At 43.5% G+C, this 25,985-nt stretch overlaps 1 protein-coding gene across 2 annotated transcripts in view; it reads right to left on the bottom strand.

The window, feature by feature from the left end:
* Nucleotides 1–25,985, bottom strand: part of TEK (TEK receptor tyrosine kinase) — a 108,330-nt gene that overhangs the window by 2,420 nt on the left and 79,925 nt on the right. The window contains exons 12-21 of one of the 2 annotated variants that reach the window (XM_084788109.1): nt 24,483–24,770; nt 20,063–20,362; nt 18,171–18,322; nt 16,628–16,838; nt 13,132–13,242; nt 9,180–9,370; nt 8,570–8,683; nt 5,749–5,819; nt 4,898–4,938; nt 3,937–4,033 (exon numbers count right to left, since the gene is read on the bottom strand). In XM_084788109.1, the coding sequence (XP_084644235.1) occupies nt 3,937–4,033; nt 4,898–4,938; nt 5,749–5,819; nt 8,570–8,683; nt 9,180–9,370; nt 13,132–13,242; nt 16,628–16,838; nt 18,171–18,322; nt 20,063–20,362; nt 24,483–24,770 (1,576 nt within the window). Of the gene's footprint in view, nt 1–3,936; nt 4,034–4,897; nt 4,939–5,748; nt 5,820–8,569; nt 8,684–9,179; nt 9,371–13,131; nt 13,243–16,627; nt 16,839–18,167; nt 18,323–20,062; nt 20,363–24,482; nt 24,771–25,985 lie in introns of both variants that reach the window. The other variant, XM_084788108.1, reaches the window with a different exon arrangement.

The raw sequence follows: 25,985 nt of genomic DNA, 5'->3' as shown, positions 1-25,985 counted from the left end.
CTTTTTAGTGTCTTTTATGTATTGTCTAATATTTATGGTTAATATTGCTGCAGTGAGTCACCATAACAAAAAGCAGCTTGGGAAGGAAAGGGTTTATTTCCCCCACAATTATAAATAACAGTCCATCACCAAATGTAGTGAGGGCAGGAGGCTGGAGGCGGGAGCTGATGCAGGCCATGGAGGGCGCGGCTTCCTTACAGAACCTAGGTCTATCAGTCTAGGAATGACACCACTCACAATAACTAACAGGAACATTCCCTAGAAGCTTGTGTACAGCTCAGTCTTTCAGAGACATTTTCTTAATTTAGGTTCCCTCCTCTCAGATGACTTTTATGTCAACTTAACACAAGCATAAAAGCACATCATCTGCATCTAAGGACACTTTGGTTTCTTCTTTTTCTACCCATATCTCCTTTATTTATTTCAGTTGTCCAATTGCTCCAGCTAAGGCCTGAAACACTGAGGAGAACCACCATCCCTTTCTTGCTCTATCGTCTATCTTGTTCCACCTTCTGGCTCATTGGATGTTATAGGTTTCTTGAAATTATTTACTTCATCTTGGTTGAACCTTGGTAGGTCTGTGTGTGTCTAGAAATCCACCTGTTTCTTTTCAATTGCACAGTTTAATGTAAAACTGTAAACTTTACGTTATGTGTAAACTTTAAACTATGTCCTTATAATTCTCTGAAATTTCCTCGGTGTCTGTTGCAATATCTCCCTTTCAATCTCTAATTTATTAGTTTAGATTCCTACCCTACCTCTCTTGGCTAATTTGGCTAAAGGTTTGTCCTTCTTGATAATCTTTTCAAAGAATCGCCTCTTTATTGCATTGATTCTTTGTGGTTTTTTCATTTATATTTCATTAATTTCAGCCCAGATTTTTATTATCTCTTTCCAGATGTTGTTTGTTCTTATTTTTACAAGGCCTTCAAGTTACATTGTTAAGTTATTGAGTTGACTTCTCTGAAACTCTTTTGATGTTGGCACTTAAACCTTCTTCTTTTGATTTTCCTCATTGTGTCCAGTAGATCTTGATATGTTATGTTTTCATTTTTTGGTACAATGCTAAATTTTTTTAACTTCCTTCTTGACCCAATTACCATTGAGAATAGTGGGGGGGGTTATTTGTTTGTTTGTTTTGTTTTTTGCACTCTCTGTTGTTTCTATTGGAGATCTAACTTTAGTCCAATGTGGCGAGATAGAATGCAAGATGTGATTTCACTTTTACTGTATTTGGTAAGACTTGCTATGTGTCCTAGAAAGTTCCATGGGCTACTGAGAAGAATGTGTAATCTTTAGTGTTTGAGTGGAATGTTCTGTAGGTATCTTCTAGGTCCATTTGACTTATGATGCCTTATCTTCAGAATTCCTGAATGATCTGCCTATTGATGGCAGAGGGGTATCAAAATCACCCACTGTCACTGTGCTGTGGTTAATCAGTGTCTTAAAAGCCAGTAGAATTTTTTTTATGAGATCAGGTGCTTCTGTGTTTGACATGTACATGTTTAGGACTATAACATCCTTTTGGTAGTTTTTCCTTTTTGCAGTAGTTCTGAACCAGTGGGTCGTGTGAGCCTTTTGGCGGTTGAATGACCCTTTCACAGGTGTCAACTAAGATCATCAGAAAACACAAATATTTACATTAGGATTCATAAATGTAGTAAAATTACAGTTATGAAGTAGAAATTAAATTAATTTTATGGTTGGGGTCACTACAACATGAGGAACTTTATTAAAGAACCACTGATTTAGTAAGTATGAAGTGTCCCTCTTAGAACGATTTCGGTTTGAAGAATATGTTGTCAGATTAGAATAAGAACTGTTTCTTAGTTATATTTTTCCTGAAATGCTTTTTTCATCATTTTACCCATGGTAATATTTATTGTTGATAGTGAGATTTGTTTCCTAAAATATAGCAAAATGATGGATTCTGGTTTCTTGTCTTTTTGGTTTAAAGTCTTTTTCTTTAACATCTGAGCTATCACTCTAGCCCTGGATCCTGTTTTTAAACATAGTCTGTTAGTTTTTTTTTAATTGGAGGAGTTGATACCGACAATATTAATCATTGTTGTTAAACAGTGCCTATTAGTTCCTGTTATTTTGTTGTTGTTGTTTTGTAGTGTTTAGTATGTCTCTTTTGACTTAACATTCTGACATTTTTTAAATTCCCTGTGCCCTCTTGGGTGTATTTAAGCATCTCTTCAGACCTACATATTCCTTTTAATACCCTCTGTAGAGATAGGTCAGTCATACATTCTTTAAATATCTTTATCATGTGATGTTTTCCTTTATTCTTCAATTTTGACTGACAGTTTTGCCTGCTATAGAACTCTCTGCTGGAGCTACAACTTTTTATAATGTGGAGAACATCCACCCAGGCCCCTCTGGCTTTCTTCATATCCATGGCAACCTTGGCTGTTGTTCTGATGCGCCCTTCTGTGTGTATGGATTGATCTTTCATTCTTGTAGCTTTCAGTATCCTTTGTTTCTGTGCATTTAATGTGTTGACTGTTGTGTGATGTGGGCTGTGTCCTTGCTAGTCCTGTTTCGTGTTCTATGTGACTTTGGCACCTAGATAGGCATCTCTTTCTTAGATTTGGGGAATTTTCTTATTTGATTATGTTAAAAATATTTTCTAGGCTAGGCAGTGGTGGCGCATGCCTTTAATCCTAGCACTTATGAGGCAGAGACAAGCAGATCTCTGTGAGGTTGAGGCCAGCCCTGGTCTACAGAGTGTGTTCCAGGACAACCAGGGGTTGTACCAAAAAACCAACAAAAACAGAAACAAAAATTTTTGTACCTTTGACTTGGGTCTCTTCTCCTTTTTATTCCAATGATTTAGTAGGTTTGTCCTTTGTTTTTGTTTGTTTGTTTTGTTTTGTTTTACAGATCCCATAGGTTCTATTCCCTGGTCATTGATTTTGATTGATTGTTTTAAGGTGTACCAAGTTTTTAAATTGAGGGATTCAATTCTTCTACCTTGTCTTCAAGACCAATGATCTGTCTTCCACTTGATGCAATCTATTGGCAAGGCTTCCCTCCCAGCTTTCAGTTGAATTCCTGATATTTTCATTTCAAGATTTATCTCATTTTTGCTTTTCTTCATTTCATTTTGGCCTTTCTTCAAAGAATCTTGTTTTACAAAATTCCACTTTCATAGTCTCAATTTTTTTTCTTTCATTCAACTGTGTTTTTACAGCCTTCATTCCAGAATGTATTCATATTTTCTTGAAGGCTCTTGATCATCCATTTCTGCCCAGGTAATGTACATTTATGCTTCTTGTACCAGGGGAAAATTAGTATCTACTTCTCTCTTAGAAGTATTAAAAATGACTTGTTTGTTTGCCCTTACGCCTTGCATTCTTTTATTTTTATTTTTTCCCTGAGACAGAGTTTTTCTTATATAGCAGCCTTGGCTGTCCTGGCCTCAAATTTACAGAGATCTGCCCACCTCTGCCTCCCCGAGTGCTGGGATTAAAAGTGTGCGCCACCACGCTTGGATACTCCCAGCACTCTTGAGATGACGCCACTTACAGACTTCTGCTGGCTAGTTCTGGAATGGACGTGCCACTAACATTAACTGTTCTTCCTTGTGAAAAAATAATCTCAAAAGAACAACAGTGTGAACAAGTCGCTGCTTAGTGGAGTGACTCTGAAATCGCTACCACAACCTGAATGAAAAGTCTGTGGGCAGCTGTTCATGAACAATTTTGTGTATTTCACACTCTTCCTTCTGTCCAGAGCTGTACCTTAACAGTCCTCCTAGATGTGAGTTGCAGGGAAAGCGGCTGCTCCCTGCCCATCACACAGTGGTCCCACTAGCAGAACTCTTTTATTTTGAGATATCAATATGGATGTGCTACTGTAGCTAATGGCGCCTCCATTAGAGTCACATGGAAGAAGGGGAAGAGAAAGCCTCAGTGAGGCCCGACTTACACCTCATCGTCACAGTTCAGGGGCTTTTCCAGCCTGTAGCCCTGGGGCAGCTTCTCATAGAGCTCTGCACACGTCATGCCGCAGTAGGGGGTGCCTCCTGGAACATAGAAGTAGGGCCCGTGAGTCCCACTGGCACAGAAGCCCGAGTTTCCTGCCCCAGCGCTAAGCAGTGAGGAGGGAGAAGATATAGAAAGGGCAGTCACACTAAGTGCCTCTTCCCTCTGCAGCCTCACTGTGCACCAGGCTGGACTTACGGCATTGACCACAATGCTGCCACTCCTTCAGGGGAGACACCCACCAAGGCGTCTCACACTGCCACTCCCTTTAACCCTGAGCTGGCTGTGCCGAGCTCATCTCATGTACTAATGACGTTTCATTTTCCATACTAAAAGCCCATGTGCAATTCCTAGTTTTCAGCAACAGTTACGATACAGCTTAGATTAGAAAAGCTATCTACTTATTGTAGAAAGACTTGGAATATAAAACCAAAGGAAGGGAAATCCTATAATACCTTTCATTACTGCTTCCTATAATTTAAAAGTATGAATTTATAGGACCAGTGTCATGTTATACATGAAATGCTGAGTTTGGGGCGTGTGTTTTTGCCCATGCTGCTAAATGACGTTTAGAACGAGACTGTTACTGCTGTATAACATCCACCTAGAGTCTCATGGGTCACATGTTACAGCTCTTTGACATCTATGCCCAGGCAGGAACAACTTACAGCGAGGCTCACAGCCATAAGGCCGTTAGTATTGAGTATGATGTCAATGTATTGCCTTTAGGAAGAGAAGCATGGACAGTCATGCTCATCTGCCAGAAACGCTCCTATTTGCAGGCCCCAGCTGCTGGCATTAGCAGAATCGAATAGTGCCCTGTGGAAAATTAGGTTCCGAGGAAGCTCTGGAGGGTCCATGCCCTTTGCACAGTGTTTGACCTGATGGGTAAATTAAATACTCACCTAAGCTAACAATCTCCCAGAGCAGTACACCATAGGACCATCTGCAGAAGGAAAGGCATAAAACAAGCAGTCAGATGATAGGGTGACCACTCAGGTTTCTGCCCACTCCCAGCCTCCCCCTCCCCAGCCCCAAACCCTGGTGAGAATCCTTTTATTAAAGGAGGAAATGCTAAACGTATGCTTTCCAGGGTGAGGCCTGGCACACAGCAAGTTAGTAGAGGGTTACAGCAGGAAAAGCGACTCATTTCTCTAAACCCCTTAACCCAGTAAGCAGAGAACACAAGGTGCTACTGTAGAAAATCATAAATTCCACACCAGGCAGCTAGAAGTTGGTCCCTTCTCTGCCATCTAATTCCTGAATGGTCAGTATTAACTATTCAAGGTGTGGGACCCCTAAGGATATTCTTCCAGAGGTGCGCGCACCCTGGTGATGCACCTGGCCACAGGGAGGACATAGTCAGTGCAGTCTTCTCCTCCTCTGGACCTAAGTAAGGCCTCTGGGACAAGCGTTCCCACAACCTGGCCTCACCATCACTAGTCTAGGCTGCTTCCTCTATGCTAGGTCCAGGAAATGGAATCATGGGGAGGTCCCTATACCCTCTCTCTCTTTAGAGGACATGAGCTCATCACCTGAAGTCTGTATGTGATGGGTGTAGCCACCCTCAAACCTGAGACTTGTGATTTTACACTGGAAACTTCTGCTCTGTGGCTTCATTTCCTTTGAGTTTATGCCCCCCTCCCTGCCCTCCCCTGCCTCAGAGGTACAGGGTGTTCCTGCTTCTCTTTAGAATTGATGCCAAGTATATACATTTTTAGGAAAAAAAATCCTTAGCAGTAAGATGCTTACTTACACATCACTGTTGGTTGTGTAGACACTGTAGTTGAGTGACTCAATTGCCATCCAGCGCACTGGGAGCCTTCCCTAAAGAGAACAGAGTGAGACGTCACTTAGAAAAGACTTTGTGTTTAGACGTAGGCACAGACGGGTGTGGTGGTGCAGATCCCTGTGAGTTTGAGGCCAGCCTGGTCTACAAAGCGAGTCTAGGACGGCCAAGGCCACACAGAGAAACCCTGTCTTGAAAAATAAAACAACAAAAAGAAACATAAAAAGAAATAGACGTAAGTATAACATACTTAGGGAGCCTCAGTTTAATGATTTTCCAACCACAGACATGTTTCTTAATTCAAAGACATGCAACTAGTGTAAGCTTTGCCCTAGGGTATCTCACATGAGTCTATGTGAATGTGTACATTTGAGAGTCATTCAGCTGTAGCTTCTCAGGGCGCTCACAGGCACAGAAACTGAGAGTGCAGCTGTCATGTGAGGGGCAGATAGTGCGTGTGGGGCCGAGGTGGATAAACCATCTTATTAAAGCAATGGGTGGTTTCCAGATGTAGGCTTGTGTGGGCTCCCTTAGGCATCGGATGGGCCTGGGAAGAAAATATTTTAGGCTACAAGTAAATAGTTCATTTAGTGTCTTACTGGGTCCAGGCTGGGTAAAATGAGATGTAGCTTGGATTTTGTGAAACTTTGTCCCTACTTCCCTCAAATTCTATATGATTTGGGGGATTCCTAGGCAACCCTGAAATTATATGGCTCACTGTTAAAGAGATCTATTTCTCCTTTCTTCCCTCTTCCAGAGATATGCCCAAACTTTCCACAGTGCCATGTCAGCCTAGAAGGGCTTTGGGGATCTTCCTCAGCCTGCCTCTGCGGGCATTTCCCCAGGCTGCCCTTCTTGGGACAGCCCCCTCCAGTCTCAGGGGTGATTCTGAGTGTGAGGTCCTCTTCCAGTCCTTCGTAGAATGGCTCTAAGTCCCAAATGGGGATTTTGTAGTTTGTACTCAAAAGGGTCCTCTCCACTATCAGCTCATCCCATGTTCTACCTCACATTTTCCTTCTTTCATGTCAATTTGGCCAAAATCTCCCACCTGCTGTTCTAGCTCACGCTTGCATCGCAGCCATGGGATGGAAATTACGGGCACATTAGCGGCTCTCTCTCCTCCCAACCCCACAGGCCTTGGCCTCCATACTGCCAAAGGTCCCATGTGTGCTTTCAGGTTTTCTGTATTTGGCTTCTTTGGACTCTGCCCACTCTTGCTGTCCCTGTCACCTTGACTGAGCCCCTGCCCAGAAATAGCACCCTTTTTCCGCGAGCTCCCTGCCCAATAGGACTCAGCCCTTAACAGCCTGTTCTCTACACAGGAAGACTGCTCTACAGGACTAGTTTGCATCCGTGGATCTTTCCCTTCAAATACACTCTTTAGCATCCGCATCCCAAGATCACACATCCTTACCTGAGTTTTAAAGCCCTTGACTGGAATGCAAGGAGCCTCCAGGCCCTGCCTCCTCCTCCAACCTTGAACTTGAATCTTCTTCTTTACTGTGCTTTATAATTTCCCCCCAAGGCTCAGTGCTCCCTATGGTCCCAGACTTCTGTAGCAGCCCTGCCTGTCCTCCAGCCCACGTGCTTCCCCTTTGTATCCAATATCTACTCAATAGTCACTGTTACTCAGGGCTGACCTCCTCCAGGAAACCCTCCAGGACTGGCCTCCGAGTTGGCTCAGGGAGTGTCTTTGTGCTCCCACACATATGTGTTCCTGTACGTTGGGCGTTGGACTGTTGTAATTGCTAATTCTGTGTTTATCTGTTGTTATTTTTAAAAAACAATCCACTGAGTCCAACTAGTGCCACATTTTTAAAAATGGAGAGGCAGATACCAAGCACTAAGCTGGGAAACCTCTAATATCCTTGTAACTTATTTTTCCGCACTGGCCCTTCGGTGTGTAAGACCCATCCCCTGCCTGCAACACATTACCAGATAAAGCTGAACGAATGGCAGGGCTTCTCAGAGGCTGCAAAGCTCAAGGTACAGTGAGTGCAGCCAGCTGGTACTCCCCTGCTGAGCTATATTCTCAGCTCCAGCCCACCCAGAGCCACTGTGAGCTGACTACAAGGCTTAGACAAATAAATAATATGGCCACGTATTTCCTGATGGGTAGGTATATTATTTGCATTCCCAAGGGCCACACCACCTTAGAGGAGAGCAATTTCCTGCTCTGTTTAATAAAAGTTACAAGAAACAAAGCTCTGTGTGCCTGACTCTTAAAGTACCAGCCTTGACCTCTAAAGGTGTTTTTTTTTTTTACTTGTACTCAGTTAAGAGGAGGCATTTTCTCTCCTTCTCTTTCACTTCCTTCCTCCAACTCATTCACCCTACCATACAGGGCACCGCCCATCTTTTTTAAAAAAAATTAATATTTATTTATTTAATGTATGTGTTTTATCTGCATGTACACCTGCAGGCCAGAAGAGGGCGCCAGATCACATTAAAGATGGTTGTGAGCCACCATGTGGTTGCTGGGAATTGAACTCGGGACCTCTGGAAGAGCAGGTGGTGCTCTTAACCACTGAGCCATCTCTCTAGCCCACCACCCATCTTTTTAATTTAACAAGTTCTCCTTTTGTTCCCTTCTGGGTCTACTTTAAAATTCTTCCATCCACAAGACCAAGAGACTGGTAAAGGGACTGACTATCATGATAGAAACTCAAATGTGAAAGATTGCGGACTAGGCCGCACAATATCCTTGGGGACACTGCCAGACGCCTCAGTCACCCAGAGCAGTGACAGGGAGAGGGAGAGAGCGAGGGCCTCTATGTTCAGAACTTACCATTGTCTTTTTCACGTATACTTCTTGACCTCGTGACAATCCAAAATCCGCTATTTTGGCTATATAGTTTTCACCAACTAAAATGTTTCTGGCGGCCAGGTCCCTGTGGATAAACTAAAAATTTAAAGAATCATGTATCTTCAGCATAATGCTTGGTAGAGAATACACAGGAAACGACACCGTGAAAAGGGTTATACAAGGTCTTTGGAATCCAGGTCCCTTAAAGCACCTCTCCACAACTCTCAGATGGCAGGTTCTGTCAAGTGACTCCCCACACCTTGTAAGGATAATTTTATGGGTGGGAGGAAGTACAGGACTTTCCACAGTGATGTGGAGCCTCTGTTGTTGCTGTTATTTAGAGGCCAAACTCAGTATGATAAGATCAGTGCACCTCACTAACACATGTTTTTAAATCCCCCAGGGAAATAATACTGTCCGTACTGGGAACTGAATTCTTTTGACATGGGTGGAATAGTATCAATTTTTTAGACTCAGAGAGACCGAGAAGGGACCAGAGAAGAAAGGGTGATGGGAAACTATCCAAACACATTAGAGCCCTTCAGGGGGATCTGCATGGAAAGGTGTCCACGGCCAGGTTCTCGGAACAAACCTGCTTTTGGCTCAAGTAGTCCATCCCCCGGGCCACATCCGCCGCAAAGTGAAGAAGCTGCTGAGAGGACAGTGTGGAAGCTGTGCTGTTGGCAATGGCGAAGGCAGGGTCTGTCTCCAGCACTCGGCTCTTACGCAGGAAATCCAGGAGGTTTCCATGTGGGGCATACTCAATGGCTAGGTACAAATAGCCTGCAGGGAAGGAACAAGAGCGAGACAGGCATCTTAGCCTGGCTGGACATCTGTGGAATCTTCAAGGTGTGCTGTGGTATAGAGGGTTGGCTTACCAACCCCATTCTGATCAAAAGAGACACATCTAGTAAGGACGCTGGGACAGGAGGGAGGTGAGGGACACTGACCCACAGATCTTTAGGGAACCAGCCCTGAACTCTCTTTCTTTTCCACTCCTCCTTCTACCCCATTCCTTCCTGAAATGCTTCCATCAACTTCATAACCCTATGGCAAGAAACGCACAGCATCCTCCTCCCCAGGGCCGTCCACAGACTTCTTTGACTTCATTCAAGCAGCTGCACAGGCCAGGACCGTCAGTCCAGTCTGTAGCTCCAGCCACAATGCACCAGTGGCTGAACACAATGTGCCGGAATAATGGTGGCATAAAACTTGTAGGAGTGGCCTACCAAGGGCTGGTCCAACTTGAAGCCCATGCCACAAGAGGGAGCCCATGCCTGACACTACCTGGATGGCCAGGAACCAGAGGCTGGACAGCCCAGAGACCCAAGATATAAACAAAGACTACTGAAAAAAAAATCGATGAAATGATTCCTAATAATACTCTACCATACTCATAGATCAGTGCCCAATGTCATCAGAGAGGCATTGTCCGGTGACTGATGGGAGCAGATGGCAGACACCCACAGCCGAACCCTAGGCAGAGCCAGGGGACCCCACAGACGAGGAGAGAATAAACTATAGAAGACGAAAGGTAGAACACGGCACACAGAATCAACTGGCCTGGGATCATGGCGCTCACAGAAACTTCTATGACAATCCCAGACCCCGTATAGGTCTGAGCTATGAGATTCCATCTTACACCTGTCAGAATGGCTAAGATCAAAACCTCAAGTGACAGCACATGCCGGGGAGGGTGTGGAGAAAGGGGAACACTCCTCCACTGCTGGTGGGAGTGCAAATTTGTACAACTACTTTGGAAATTAATTTGGTGCTTTCTCAGAAAATTAAGAATAATTCTACCTCAAGACCCAGCCATGCCACTCCTGGGCATACACCCAAAAGATGCTCCACCAAACAACAAGGACATTTGCTCAACTATGTTTGTAGCAGCTTTATTTGTAATAGCCAGAATCTGGAAACAACCTAGGTGTCCCTCAACTGAAGAATGTATAATGAAACTCTGGTACATTTACACAATGGAATACTACTCAGCTATCAAAAACAAGGAAATCTTGAAGTTTGCAGTCAAATGGATGGAACTAGAGACAATCATCCTGAGTGAGGTAACCCAGACCCAGACAGACATGCAAGCTATATACTCACTTATAAGGGGATATTAGCCACATAACGCAGGGCAACCACGCTATAGTACACAGACATAAAGAAGCTAAATAAGAAGGGCAAACAGAATAGACACTGGAAGCAGTTGAAGAGAAGGAACAGGAAGGGAGCCTACCATAGGGGTCCCTGGAAAGACTCCACCCAGAAGTGGATCGAAGCAGTCGCTGAGACTCGCAGCCAAACTTTGAGTAGAGAGCAGGGAGTCTTACAGGTCCTCTGCATATACACTTCGGTTATGTAGCTTGGTGTCCTCGTGGGACTCCCAACAGTGGAAGCAGGTGTATCTCTGACTCTTTGGCCTGCACTTAGGACCCTTATCCTCCTATGGGGTTGCCTTGTCCATCCTTGATATGAGGGTTTGTCCTTGTCATACTGTAATTTGCTATGCCATGTTCATCTGATAACCCTGGGAGGCCTGTTCTTTCTTTTTTTTTTTAAGGGAAATGAAAGTGTGGATCTGGGGCAGAGGGAAGGTGGGAGGGGCAGGAGAAGGGAAGGGAGAGGAAACTGCAGTCGAGAAGTAATGTATAAAAGAAGAATAAAAAGGAAAAAGAAAAAACCTCCCCCTGAAAGCATTTTTAAAAGTGATTTTCTTGTGTGTGTGTGTGTGTTTCCACACATGCAAGTGTATGTATGTGTGTGTGCATGTGTCCAAACCGTCATTTAAAAATGTCTAATAGATTGGAACTTAAAGAAATTAAAATTTTTTACTCTCCCTCACCTGGCAAAAAAATGAAAGAAAGAAAAATATTCCCACACTGAGCCCCCATTACATCATAAGAAAAACAGCTCTAAGTCCTGGCATGAGCATGCCTTCTTGCTTTCTCAAGAAACAAGCAGTTATATGATAACATGATTTTTAAAAAATTAAGACATAGCCAGGTGTGGTGGTGCACAAACTGTAATCCCAGCACTCAGGGAGGCAGAGGCAGGTGGATCTCTGAGTACGAGGCCAGCCTGGTCTACAAAGTGAGTCTAGGACAGCCAAGGCTACATAGAGAAACCCTGTCTTGAGGGGAAAAAATTAAGGCACATTTTCAGTTTTTAAAAGTCTGAATTAAAAAAAAATCTTCTGTGCTTCTGTGTATCATGAGTGCTTAAGTGAACGTATGTATACCACATATGTGCAGGTATGCATGAAGACCAGCAGAAGGTGCCAGAATCCTTGTGGAACTGGAGTCATACTCCAGCTGTGGTGTGAACTGGAGGTGGCTGTGAGCTGCCCTGTGGATATGTGAGGTCTTCTGCAAGAGTGGCCAGGGCCCTTAACCACTGAGCCACTACTCTGGGCCTTTTGCACAATGTGCTGCTGCCCCACTCCAGTGATTATTTCCAGGAAATAACTCAAAGGCAAATGTCATTACTTCATTATTTAATCTAAGGGACATGATCTAGCTCTGGGAATTACACCCTTATTGGATCATAGGATGATATATTGCTTAAAACACCCATATTTTTAGCTTAATAAATCGAGGAAATAGAAGTCATCTCTTTCCTATTGTTGATGTTTTTTGCTGAGAAAGTCAACAAAAGGATTCCAAGTTTATAAATAAACACAGACTAGAGCTTCTCTGTTTTATGGAAGCAAACTTTTCCATGAGGAATTTTGTTGAGACACAGACTAAGAACTATAAATCCATGAAGCAATAATGCAGAGGTAAACTCACAAAATACTTTTTTCCTTGTGACCTCCTTCACAGAGCATTATGCACATAACAGTAGCAAGCGTTTGAATCAAATTTGAATTCCTAGGTTTAAAAATATGGGAGCCCAGAACAGTTGTAGGACTACAATACAACTGAAATGAAAATGCTATGCCTGAAACTAGGACTGTCCTTGATGAACTAATGTCGTTATTTAACCTAAGCATTGTCAGTGTTTTCACATCACAGTGCTTTCCTGGTATTCATGCCTTTAAAATGTGGAGCACCAATCCCTCAGTGCAGGGAGAGTACTTTGTGTTTTAAGTTAGCCTGGGCTAAAGAGTGGGTTCCATGGCAACCTGGGCTGTGGTGAGACCTTGACTCAAAGCAAAAAATTCAACTCCGAGGAGCCAATAGAGTCTGCTTGGTCTAGTGGCAAAGGCTTCCTACACATCTAGGGTAACAGTATGAGGTTTTTAAAAAATCCCTTGGCTAGTAAGGTTAAGGGTGAGAAGCCGCCATGGGGACCTTGGCCATTAACACTTAAACCAACTCAGATACCCAATTTAGTCTGAGCACCTCCCTCCACTAAGATAAACTCAGACCAGCCAGTAAATGGGACTAGACAGATACTTAGACTGAAACTGTAGCTTTAAAGTAAGCAATGTTTTTTGAGATTATTATCTTTCCTCCTTTTGTTATGGAATGTTCCTGTTTTATCTTTTAAAATCTGCCAGGGTGTGGTGTGTGTTGTGTGTGTGTGTGTGTGTATCTTACCTCGGTGTTCACATGCTCCCAAGAGATTGATGATGTTTGGATGGTGTCCAAGCTTACAAAGCACCTCCAGTTCTCCGGCAAAATCCCGGTGATCGTCTTTGGAGGCATATTCTGGAAAGAAAGCCAAGGGTTGTAATGTTTGCTTCATTAACACCTTCCCAAAGGGAACTGTCCTGTCTTCACCCCCAGGACTGACTGCCGGTGCACTTAACCACCATCAGCTTTAGAAAGCTCTACCCCCAAAGAGCAGAGTTTCTCAGCTTCACCACTGATAGCTGGCCTGATAAACGTTACTGGGAGTGGCTTTGAGCGGTGGACGATGTTCAGTGATACCCTTGACTTTCACTTGCCCGCTACCAGCAATCCACAAACCAACACATGCCCCCTTCTAAGCAAAACCACTCCTGCGTGGAGACTACTGCTCTCCTATGGCCAGTTCCTAGGAGACGTCGCATAGTCAGGAAACTGCAGTTTTCCTGTCTTGCTGCCCTATCTCTTTGGTGGCACTTTGACAAAAAGAATGCCAGGTTTGGGCTGGAGAGAAGACTGTTGCTGGATGTTAGTTGGCCAGCTTTGAGTGAAACGCAGGGTGCAGTTGTTGTTTTGTGAAAAGGAGCCTGGTCAGGGGAGGGGTGCTGGTGGCTCTGTGTGTAGTAGGACAGGCCCAGAGAGTATGCCAATGCTTAGGTGGGTCGTGGGCACTGGTCACGTGGACAGATTGGAAATAGGCCCTGTGCCCCGTTCCCACCACAGCACCTTCACTGGAGCTTTGGTCCTGAGAATCAATGCCTTGGGGGAAAAAGTTTTAATTAGTGGATCCTTCAGTGGATTGGCCTAGAAGTTATGACTTCACCTGTGCAATTTTTTTCTGTGTGGCACACAGTTAAGCTGCTTTACTCTTTCATAATACATAAAATGAAAATCCAGGCTGAGACAAGATTGCCATAAAAGCTGATTTCATGAGTCCATGCTCCGACCACTGCAACCTCCCCATGCTATTTCAGTGTCCCCTAAACATCTAGCAGAGTAGAAAGGATTTCTAGTTATTAAGCAGGTTTTTCTTTGTTTGTGTTTATTTTTTAAAAAATATCACTGCTGATGCCTGTAGCCCAGAGATAGGAGGACTGCCCCGAGTTTTAGGTTAGTTACAAAGTGAGTTCTTACTGCCTATTTTTTCCTTGGCTGTTGCCACAGTTTGCGGAGGACCCCAGGGCCCAGACTCTCCTGTAGTTTTCCAGGACCCACTGGATCCTTCCATTTCCTCTTTCTCCCAGGCTTCTCACACCTAAAGTTTCAATAGGATGTCCTCCCCTCTTACCCATTATTCTGGTAGGTACAGTTTTTCATGGGGACATACACCTTGGACTAGTGTCTCGATATAAGTGAGTATATACCATTTAGCTCTTTTTGCTTCTGTGTGAACTCACTCATTATGACAATTTCTAGTTCAATCCATTTGTCCACAAATTTTGGAAATTCCTTGTTTTTAATAGCTGAGTAGTATTCCATAGTGTAAATGTACCACAGTTTCTTTATCCATTCTTCTGTTGAGGGACACGTAGTTTGTTTCCAAGTTCTGGCTATTATGAATAAGGCAGCTATGAACATGGTTGAGCATATGTCCCTGTTGTGTGGTAGTACATCCTCTGGGTATATTCCAAGGAGTGGAATAGCTAGGTCTTGAGGAAGCCCTATTCCCATTTTTCTGAGAAAGCACCAGATAGCTTTCCAAAGTGGTTGTACTAGTTTGCATTCCCACCAGCAATGCAGGAGTGTTCCTCTTTCTCCACACCCTCGCCAGCATGAGGTGTCAGTTGAGTTATTGATCTTAGCCATTCTGATGGGTGTAAGATGGAATCTCAGTGTCGTTTTGATTTGCATTTCTCTGATGACTAAGGAGGTCGAGCATTTCTTTAAGTGTTTCTCAGCCATTTGATATTCCTCTGTTGAGAATTCTCTGTTTAGCTCTGCGCCCCATTTCTCTATTGGGTTATTTGGTTTGGTGGTGTTTAATTTCTTAAGTTCTTTATATATTTTGGATATTAGACCTTTGTCAGATGAAGAGCCGATGGACATTCTCCACTGTTGAGTGGAGAAGGAGATCTAACTCTCACACAAACTCTGGTGCCCCATATTTGATCATGTCCCTTGGATGGAGATGCCTGGTGGCACTCAGAGGAAAGATAATAGGTCACCAAGGAGAGACTTGATACCGTATGAGCATATTCAGGGGGAGGAGGTCCCCCTCAGACACAGACATAGGGGAGGGGAGTAGGGGGGGGAAGTGGGAGGAAGGGAGGGATGGGAGGATACATGGGATGGGCTAACAACTGAGATGTAATATGTATAAATTAATAAAAATGTATTAAAAAAACAAACAAACAAACAAAAAAAAAACAAAGTGAGTTCTAGCCCAGTCTCGGATACACAGTGAGAGTTTATCTCAAAGGAAAAGAATTAAAAATGACAAATGAACAAAAAGAAACTATCTCTAAGCTTAGATAATATTTTGACTTAGTTCCTGGTGTTATAATTGTACTATGGCATGGGATAGATTTAAAGTCAGTTCTCACTGCGGTTCAGTACACTGCAGTCATAAATCATAAAAACCTACAAAATCAGCCTCTCATGGAAACGTAGATGCAAATTTCCTGATTTTGACCAGACTTACTAAATCAGAACCTGGGGGACACACAGGCATGGTGAGAGGTGTGGGTGTGGGTGTGGGAGACACACAGGCATGGTGAGAGGTGTGGGTGTGGGTGTGGGAGACACACAGGCATGGTGAGAGGTGTGGGTGTGGGTGTGGGAGACACACAGGCATGGTGAGAGGTGTGTGTGTGTGGGTGTGGGGGACACACAGGCATGGTGAGAGGTGTGTGTGTGTGGGTGTGGGGGACACACAGGCATGGTGAGAGGTGTGGGTGTGGGTGTGGGGGACACACAGGCATGGTGAGAGGTGTGGGTGTGGGTGTGGGGGACACAGGCATGGTGAGAGGTGTGTGCATAGGTGTGTGGAACACACAGGCATGGTGAGAGGTGTGGGTGTGGGAGACACACAGGCATGGTGAGAGGTGTGTGTGTGGGTGTGGGGGACACACAGGCATGGTGAGAGGTGTGTGGGGGGGGTAAGGAGTGGTATCAGTCTGCTTTTGAGAAAGTCTTCTAGGTAACTCCCATGCACACTCAGGCCTGATGAGAATCAGTGACGCTTCCCCAAATGAGCAATAAATGTCAGAACACCAATGTTCCCAAGTCCCCAGGACTCAGCACGCTGGTGTCTGGATGGTTCCTGCCTCTGTCCTCAGCATGCACATCCCTGGTGCAATCTACCACAGCTTCATCTTAAAGGAAACAACCCCATCATCTGCAATAGCCGCCACATCAGATACCAGGGCAACTTCTGGTGTGGAGAACGTATGGCCGCAACAGGACAGTTTCATCAGGAAGTGGATGTCTCCCCGCCCCAGTGAAAGGCTGTCTTCCAGCCACTGACCCTTCATCCTCTTAATGGCAGCATCCATCCGTAACCCATCCTTCTTGATGCGCGCTTTCAGAACCTGGCCAAAGTTGCCCTCTCCAATTACATCTTGAAACTTGATGTCATTCCAGTCAAGCACAGGATAAATGGCAGGATCGGGATTGTTTTTGGCCTTCCTGTTCAGGGCCAGAGTTCCTGAGTTGAACTGCACAGCTGGTTCTTCTCTCTGGAAAAAGAAAAAAAAAATTATCATTTTTGTGTCAGGGCATTTGTCATCTAAGGTGAATACTATCTTCTGCTTTGCATGTACACAGGTGGAAAATAAATCACATGGCTAATTCTAGAGTGGGAGTACAAATAGGTTTCCTCCTACAATCCCATGGCGATGAGACTGCTGCCCGTGGTGCTGCACTGGCAGAGACGTGTACGTTAGCAATGCCAGCAAAGCTGAGCGACGAGGGATGTGCGTGAACGGCAAGTCTGCATCCCACTCAGTGCTGCAGAGCTCGCTTTGTAGTTCAAATTGACTAACAACATCGCCGGCCTCGTCTGTCCTTGCTCCCGTGCTCTCTCATCCTAAAGTTGGATCCTCTCATGTCTGCCCAGAGTGACTGGTGCTTACAGCAAAACCCAGGTATCAGTCTCTTGACAGATCATTGATGCCATGACGAGCTTCAAAGCCCCTGTTCCCCTACCGATCGGTCGTTTCCAGTACCAGCCAGGTTTGACCGGCTCTGGCATTGAGTCAGACTATGAACCTCCTTTGTCCACCATGGAATTGAACCTTGGAAACTCAGACGCATGAGTTAGACTTTACCAGAAACCTGGCATTGTGCCCACTGTTTCATATACAAAATCAACAGCAATGGGCACAAATTCATTCTACGCAGCTTGAAGCTATATGCGTCAGAAATGCCTGGGTTTTTGTATTCCGAAAGGACTGCTGGTCTAGTTCAATCTGGTAGATCTGGCTACTGGTCAACTTAGATCAAAGAATGAGACATGCCATGTGCCACAAATCCCAAGCACAGATTGTTCATAGGAAAAGAAATACATACATACATACATAACTCTTACATATAGGAGGGGTGCCAGGATTGAGGGAAATATGAGAAATAGCAAATAAGAACCAAGAATGGGAAAATGTGTGGGCACTCATTTAATGACATACATAATTGGGAAAGGAACTATCTTGTTGAGGTCTGACTTTCCTCATGTCCTTTTTTATGCAAAAATAAATAAATAAATAAATAAGTGCAATTCATTCTCCTGAAATATTCTGTCAGGCAACTGACTTATCACATTTTTTTTGGGAAATCCCGTTTTAAACGTATTGTTCTGCATGCTTACTAAAAGTATCCTTTCCACTTGCACATCTCATCTGGCTCGGACAAGAACTTCCATAGTCATGCTATTTGCTTCCTGTTGTGTGATGGAAGCCAAAGGAGAAAATGAAACTTGTTTATGGGATTCTTTGCTGCTCCACACCCTTGAAGTAAAATATCTCCCTATGTGTTGGCCTGTGGCCGTTTGCTAGTAAAAGATCAGATACTACCACGTTCTGGAAGGCCTGAGCCATTCTCCTTTGGACGTTTGCTCTCTTCAGCTGCAGCATAATCAGAAACACCAAGAGCACTGTGAGGCAGGTCATCCCAGCCGACCCGAGGATGGCTATAAGCAGCATCTTTCCGCCTCCAAAGTCTGCAGAGGCTGTGCAGGGAAACAGAGGTGAAGCAATGGAGTTAGTTCAGGTGGACGATGGGCCAAGACCATCTGTTGGGAAAGACATGGTGTAAAGGGAACATGGCTGCCAGCTTCCATGGCTATGGACCACTCAGTTATTTCTAAACTCAGTGGAACTGGGTCTAACTCAAGGGGTTGCCATGGGACCTCTAGGACTTATAAATGCACTATCCGAATGGCTATTAGTGGATATCATATGCTCAGCTTTGCTTCTGCATAGTAGCCCACGATGATGAGCATTATCGAGTAACAAAATAACTAGTTGTTTAACTTTTAGCAATTAGTAGCTCAGTTTCTCTAGAAGCGCTTTGATGTTCTGACGCCAACAGCACAGAGCTCATAAGACATGTCATCCTGTTCTGTATTTTCCCTCGTTTTAAAAAGCATGCAGGAAAACCCTGGTGATTGCTGATGGCAAAAGTTGGGAGAGAGCAAGAAAGAAAAAAATAAAGCATTACATTTAGGGCTTATGTCAAAATAATCCACTTAAGACTGTTTTAAATCCTTCTCCATCTTTCCTTTAAACTCCAATGAGATTAAACTCAGTGTGTTTTAATTTATCACCGCACAGATTACAATCCCATATTCCAGATATTAAAAGTGCTCTGCACATGTCTATGTGCTGATCATAGAACATGAAGAGTGGCGAAGGGGTTGTTCTGTTGTGTCTTGATTTTAAATCCTCACATTGCATTTTTACATATAGTTTGCATATGGAACCTATGTGTATTTTTACCGAACTACAATGCGTATAAAAGCAAAGCACTGATAGAATGTGGTCTAAGAACTACAGTTTCCATCCATAATGTGGCAGGCACCTTGTTCCTTGAATATTTCAGAAACATCCCAGAATTATTAGTAAATATGCAGCTTCTTTTGTTATATTTTAAAATCGCATATGACCCTAATCACAGGACCAAGAGCTATAATATTGTCTGTAAAAGTAAACACTAGCACAAATTTAAAATCTGCACAGTTGCCTGTCCCTCTGACACCTCTGACTTCATTCCTTTGCACGTATAGGTTACTGAATAGCTCCACATGGCACCGTTTGTGCAGGAGCTAAGTCTATCCTCATGTTGTTTCTGTGCTGATGCTGGGCCCCAGAGCACGCAATTGGAAGCAGTGAGCATAGTGCACTTGGCACTGTGGAAGGATCTCAAGCCATCTCAGAAAGCCGCGGTCCAAGTAGTTAGGTTTAGTTAGCTTGCATGTAGCACTGGCAGCATTTTAGATTTAGATTAGACAAGCAAGATAAAATGAAACTCATAATAGTATTGTCATTAAAATCAAAGAAGGATTCATCTCAAGAAAAAATAAAATGCAGTTCTGCGACACACAAACACACACACATGCACACACACAGAGAGAGAGAGAGAGAGAGAGAGAGAGATCCACAAAGCCTGCTTATCACAACAGGTCACACATACGTCTTTCTTCACAAAATTGGAATTTCTATTTTTCACATTTTCTTAGACTGTTGGATGGACTGTGCTTTGAGGTTAATTAGTTCTAAGGTTCAATGACAAAAATGGATGAGAAGAGATCCTTCTCAAGACTTTTTTATTTTAAAGATTTATATAGTGATGATAAAGCATATTAGGATGAATGAATGGTTATGCTTGGTAAACATATGGAATAAATATCTCAAGACAGTGAGACTTTGCTGATGCTGTCCCAAAAGTACTTTATGGAAATATTACCAACCTCGGGATTGCGCAAGTGTCGTCAGCTCATGAGAAAAGGCTGGGTTGCTTGAGCCTATGTTGTTCTCGGCAAAAATATCCACCTGGTATGTTGTCTCTGGCTCTAGGCCCTTGAGCTGGTACTGAGTGATGGTGGCATTCTTGATCTTCACATCAATGTGCTGGTCTTCATTTTTCCCTTGAACCTTATACCGGATGATAATAGAAGAGATGGAATAGCCATCCACTATTGTCCAAGAAACCATAGCCGTGGAGTCGGTGATGTTCGAGATCTTGATGTTTTCTGGTTGAGGTGGAAGAACTAGAAATTTAAAAAAAGAATTCACTAGAGACCATGACTCTGCTTGTGAGAGAGGCTCCCAGACTCATTCACCACCATTCACGCCCATGAGGAGAAATAGTTCTCCCTCACGCGCTGAGCCCAGTCCACCAGCAGTGGTAATGTGACTCTTGGAGATGCGAGAGACTGGCGCAGAGGGGAGAATACAAAACATGTGTCACGTGTTTGTCTCTTTATGGTGAATGAAAGCTTGGGAAATTCTGTTGCTTCACAAGCCTATCTACAATGTTCTTGATGCTGGATGGAATGAAAAGACCAGGAGAGCTAACTGTCTATGGTCCTTAAGTGGGCCATGTATTATTCCATGCTCCAATTCACTCCCTCCTCCTTACTGTAAGTAGTGGGAGACACAGAGATTTGGGGTTCAGTCGAGGTCACACCACGGTGAGATAGAAGAAGCAGGAGTCAATCGCAGTGGTCAGTCTCCAGAGCCCATTGTCTTAGCTGTGGTGCCATATGACTCTCTTTATCACAAATACGCTTACAAATAGCAGACACACTGGTGTATATGTAAGAAAATGTATTGAGCCCTTAAAGACAAGACTCCAGAAATTTGAGGAAAGTGAGACCACATTCAATGCAGGGACACAGGCAGGGTGGCAAAGACTTGTTCTGAGGTTCCCAGGACAGAAGCATTCTTGCAGTCTCCCTGAGACTCTCTGTGTAACTATCATAGTGGGCTTTGACCATGCCCCCTGGACGGGGAGACCTGGTGGCAATCAGAGGAAGGACAGCAGGTTACCAAGAAGAGACTTGATACCCTATGATCATATAGAGGGGGAGGTAATCCCCCTCAGGAACAGTCATAGGGGAGGGGAATAAGGGGAAATTGGGAGGGAGGGAAGAATGGGAGGATACAAGGGATGGGATAACCATTGAGATGTAACAAGAATAAATTAATAAAGGAGGAAAAAAAAAAGAAAGAAAGATGCTCCACGATACAAGGACATTTGCTCAACTATAAAAAAAAAAAACAAAAAACAAAAACCTATCATAGTGGGATTTTAAAATCAGTAAAAACTGTAAGTGGCTGACAACATCATGAGGTGATGACAGCGTGGGGCAGTATATGAAGACGGACAGAGGGCATGCTCTCCTGGGCACAGTGCACACGCTCTAGCTGTGGAGATGGACAGAGGGCATGCTCTCCTGGGCACAGTGCACACACTCCAGCTTCTTTCAGAGACACTCCGCGCGTGGGATTCCCTTCTGGAATGCTCCCTGGACATGAAGTGAAACTGTTTCAAAACAACAACAAACTCAGCATCTCCCATATTCCCATAGTGAATTCACCAAGGGAGAAAAAAATCCCTCTCATGGTAGTTTCAAATAAATAACCTAGGAATAAACCAAGAAGTGAAAGAGCTCTATAGTGAAAGCTTTAAAACACAAAGAAAAGGCATTGGAAACACCACAAAACCAAAAGACTTCTCATGATTATAGATCAGTGGTAAGAAAATGGCTCCATTACCCGAAAACAGTCTACAGACATAACACAATCCTTATTTTTTTTAAAAAAGAAGTCTAATAATATTGATCATAGAACTAGGGGGAAATCTTTAAGTTTATATGGAAACACAAAAGACCACAACTAGCCACAGAGCCATAGTGACGGAAATAGCATGGTACCAGCAATAAAAACAGACATGTGGATAAACCAACCGAACTAAAACAGATAACTCAGAAACAAACCCACATAACTGCAACCACATAATTTCAACAAAGTTATAAGACACAATGGAGAAAAGACAGCTTCTTCAGCAAATGATGCTAAGAAAACTAGATATCCAGATTTAGAATTATGAAGCTAAATTCCTATGTCTCACCCTTTGCCAAAATCAATTCAAAATGAGTTAAGGGCCATGTGAAGCCTGAAATTTTCAAACTTCTAAAAACAGAAAAACTTCAAGGTATAGACACAGGCAAGGGCTTTCTTTAAAGGACCCCAACAGCAAAGAAAAACCAGCCTAAAAGCTGACAAAAAGGATTGCATGAAACTTAAAAGCACAGTCAAAGAAATAATCAGTGGGATAAAAACACAGTTTAGGAAATGGGTGGAAAAAATCTTTGCTAATTACACATCTGACAGTTGATCAATGTCCACATCTGTAAAGAATTAAAAGCATTAAACATTTAAAAACCTCAAATACCTAATCAAGAAGTAAGCTAATGAAATAAGCAGAAAACTTCAAACACCCAACCAGTAAGGAGGTTAATGGGATTAACAGGCACTTCTCAATAAATTCAAATGGCCAATGAATATTTGAATAGATATTCATCATCCTTAGCCATCAGGGAAATGTGGAGATCATAGCTCACCCCAGTTAGAAGAATGGCTGCCATCAAGAAAACAAATGAGAAGCTCTGCTAACAAACATTAAGAGCACACATGGCAAAGTAAAGTAATGTGGTCCAAGGGTAAATCTTATCCCATGGGGGCTACAGTGCAAACCTGTGCAGCTACTGCTGAAATCAGGATGGTGGCTGCAAAACAGCATCTCAATTAGAACTGTTACCTATGCTGCTATGGTGACTCACCCATAACTCCAGCACTCGGGAGGCTGGGACAGGATCACCATTGGTTTTAGGACAAACTGGGCTAACTAGTGGTTCCAAGAAAGTCTGAAGAAGAAAAAAAAAGAAGAAAGGAAAAATAACTACATCCATCAGCAGATGAATGGTTAAAGAAAATATAGTAGTCAGCTATAAAGAAGAAAGAAATTATGACACTTTTCAAAAAAGTGTATGATTCAAATATGACCAGACAGACAAATATGTCCTGTTTTCTTTTGCATATAGTATCCATATTTAAATATGAATATATGTATGCATAAGAGAAAGGGGACAACATGGGAAGGAAGGTAGCATATATATGCAATAGGAATGATCTAGTTTTGTTTTGTTTTATTCCGGTTTTTGTTTTGTTTTGTTTTGTTTTGTTGTTGTTGCTCTTGCTGTTGTTTTGTCAACTTGACACAGCCTAGATTTATCTAACAAGAGGGAACCACAGTTTAGGAAATGCTTCCATAAGATTGGCCAATAGGCAAGCCTGCGGAGCATGTTTTAAATTGCTGTTGACTTAGGAAGGTCCGGCCCCTGAGCAATCGAGGTGTGTAAGAAGGAAGGCTGCAAGGCTGGTCTTCCATGGCCTCTGCTTCAGTTCCTGCCTTGGCTTCCTTCAGTAGACTGCAACATGGGGTATGTCAGCCAAATAAACCCTGTTCTCCCAGGCTGCTTTTGGTCATGGTGTTTTAGCACCACAATAGAAACCCTAACTATGTCAATGATGAATAATCCCTAAACACTGGTGAAACAGTTCAGATTTCCATGAGCTGCTGGTATCAGAAAGCATTACTGGGGGATGTGAAGCTGTTCCTCCTATGTGTTACTGAGCAAGAGAGCCAGCTGCAGCAGACAGCCTTGGCTTTGGGTAGGTGAGGACCATGTGGCAGGTGGTATGTCCAAAAGGTATCTCTAGCTTATCACTCCGTGGCTTAGACTACAAAGGCATCACCCTCACTCTGTGAAGCCAGTTGGACTCACTGCCCAAAGACAGAGACGTTTCCATCTTACAAAGAACCCTGGAGCTTCAAATGACCAACCTAAATACAGAAAAGCTTGGACCACAGAGCTACTTTAAAGAAAAGCGGTTCTCACTGCTCTCATAAATATTAACTCTGAAAAGCATATGTTACGAAGAGTTTCCAAAGCAGATTGTTTTGGATATCCATTGTATATATAGATATATAATCATCATCATCATCATCATCATCATAATCCTTAAAAACTGTCATATAACTATTAAGCCCTAATAGATTTTATTATTGCTACTGATATTCTTGTTACTAGTAAACAAGTCCACAGCAAGGATGGACAAGTTGTAGCATGCTCTTATCCAAATGCCAGTGGGCCCTTCCAGTACAGTATTGTAGGACACTAAGATGATCCCGTGGATAGTAACTGGCCTCCATTCACATCCTGAACCCCCCTTGTGACCTCTAAGGGCCTATGCTAGAAGTTAAGTGCAAATGGCAGGGGACAGATGCTGCTGGGCGAGACGGGGGCAGCACCAGGTACTTACTGTCACTAAGAGTCCAAGCGATGAGGTCTTCACTCCACTCCCCCTGGGACTTTGTGTTGACTCGAGCTCGGACACTGTACCGCTCCCTGGGGAGCAGGTTGTTCAGCAGCACCGAGGTCAGGTTCCCGGGGACTTTGATGTTCTGCTGGTCGCCTTTCGCTTGCATGGACCTCCTCTCAACTTCCACATAAAACTCATCTTCCGAGCTTGTAAATATTGGCTGCCAGGTCAAATTGAGAGCCGTCTGGCTTTTCGCAAGGAGAGTGAGGCCCCGTGGAGGAGGGAGTCCTAGGAGTCAGCAGAAGATGATCATTTTCCTGTTGGCAGGAGGAATGGCAGCCCCAGAGGGCAGCTGCACAGAACAGTCTTGGCTTTTAGAATAACACAAAACACCCACAAGCTACCAAAAGACATAAGCAAGCAGCCATGATACTTCCCCTCCTAACAGAACAGTAAATCTTTGAAGTAATTTTTACATATACCTTGGGGAGTTTTAACATAGGAGTACAACCTCTTTGAGAAGAACTTGCAACATGAATAACTTTTTCAGGAGCCTTAAAATTGCCTATATTATTTGGCCATAACACCTGACTGCCAGGAATTTATCCCAAGAAAAGAAATATTTAAAGGTAGATGAAAATCTTTGTGTATGGAGATACTCGTTACAGCATCACTTACAATAGTAACTTACTGGAGGAAAGCAAGTCTTAAAAACTCTTTAATAAAATTATTGAGCCATCCCAAGGTTACTATAAATAAGAAGAACAGGGACTCAGTAAAAATACTTATAGTAGCCTAGTGTGGTGGCGCACGCCTTTAATCCCAGCACTTGGGAGGCAAAGGCAGGTGGATCACTGTGAGTTCGAGGCCAGCCTGGTCTACAAAGCAAGTCCAGGACAGCCAAGGCTAACAGAGAGACCCTGTCTTGAAATACCAAAAACACCAACACAAAACAAACAAAAAGCAAAAACAAAACAACAAACACAAAACAAAGCAAAACCAAACAAAACAAAAACTTATAGTATTATGGGTAAAAACTCTAATGGAAACTTCCTAAAAGTTAAGTCCACACTGGAAGCCAAAAGCAGAGAGACTGGTAGAAATGAACACTGTGGGTTCTGTTTCATTACGACTTTGAGAAAGACATTTTTCAGCTTTGGATGTCAGCAATTCAGCTACAGCAGCTGCTATGGTGAAGGGCCAGCCTTATAGCTCCAGTCCAGTCACGTTACAGTGTCAGATACAAACACGTGTTGCCTGGCCACAGGTACCCAGGAACCTGGAGTGCCAGAAAAGTTACCAAAAGAAGTAATATGAGTTGGTTTTTTTGTTTTTTGTTTTTTTTTTAATTAGAGAGACAGGAGCGCCGCAGCTCCACTGGGTAACCTGGGCTATTCCGTGGCCTGAGTTCTCTAGGCTCATCTTCCAGAGGCTGAAGAATGAATGGAAAAATGGGTCTGAGGGGCTTGGGAAGCCTTAGGAACTCTGCCAGTATCTGTTCCC

Source organism: Acomys minous (assembly GCF_964271855.1).
Source record: "Acomys minous genome assembly, chromosome: 1".
Taxonomy (NCBI): Eukaryota; Metazoa; Chordata; class Mammalia; order Rodentia; family Muridae; genus Acomys; species Acomys minous.
Note: the sequence above shows the minus strand (reverse complement) of the source record. Positions and strands in the feature narration are given on the sequence as shown.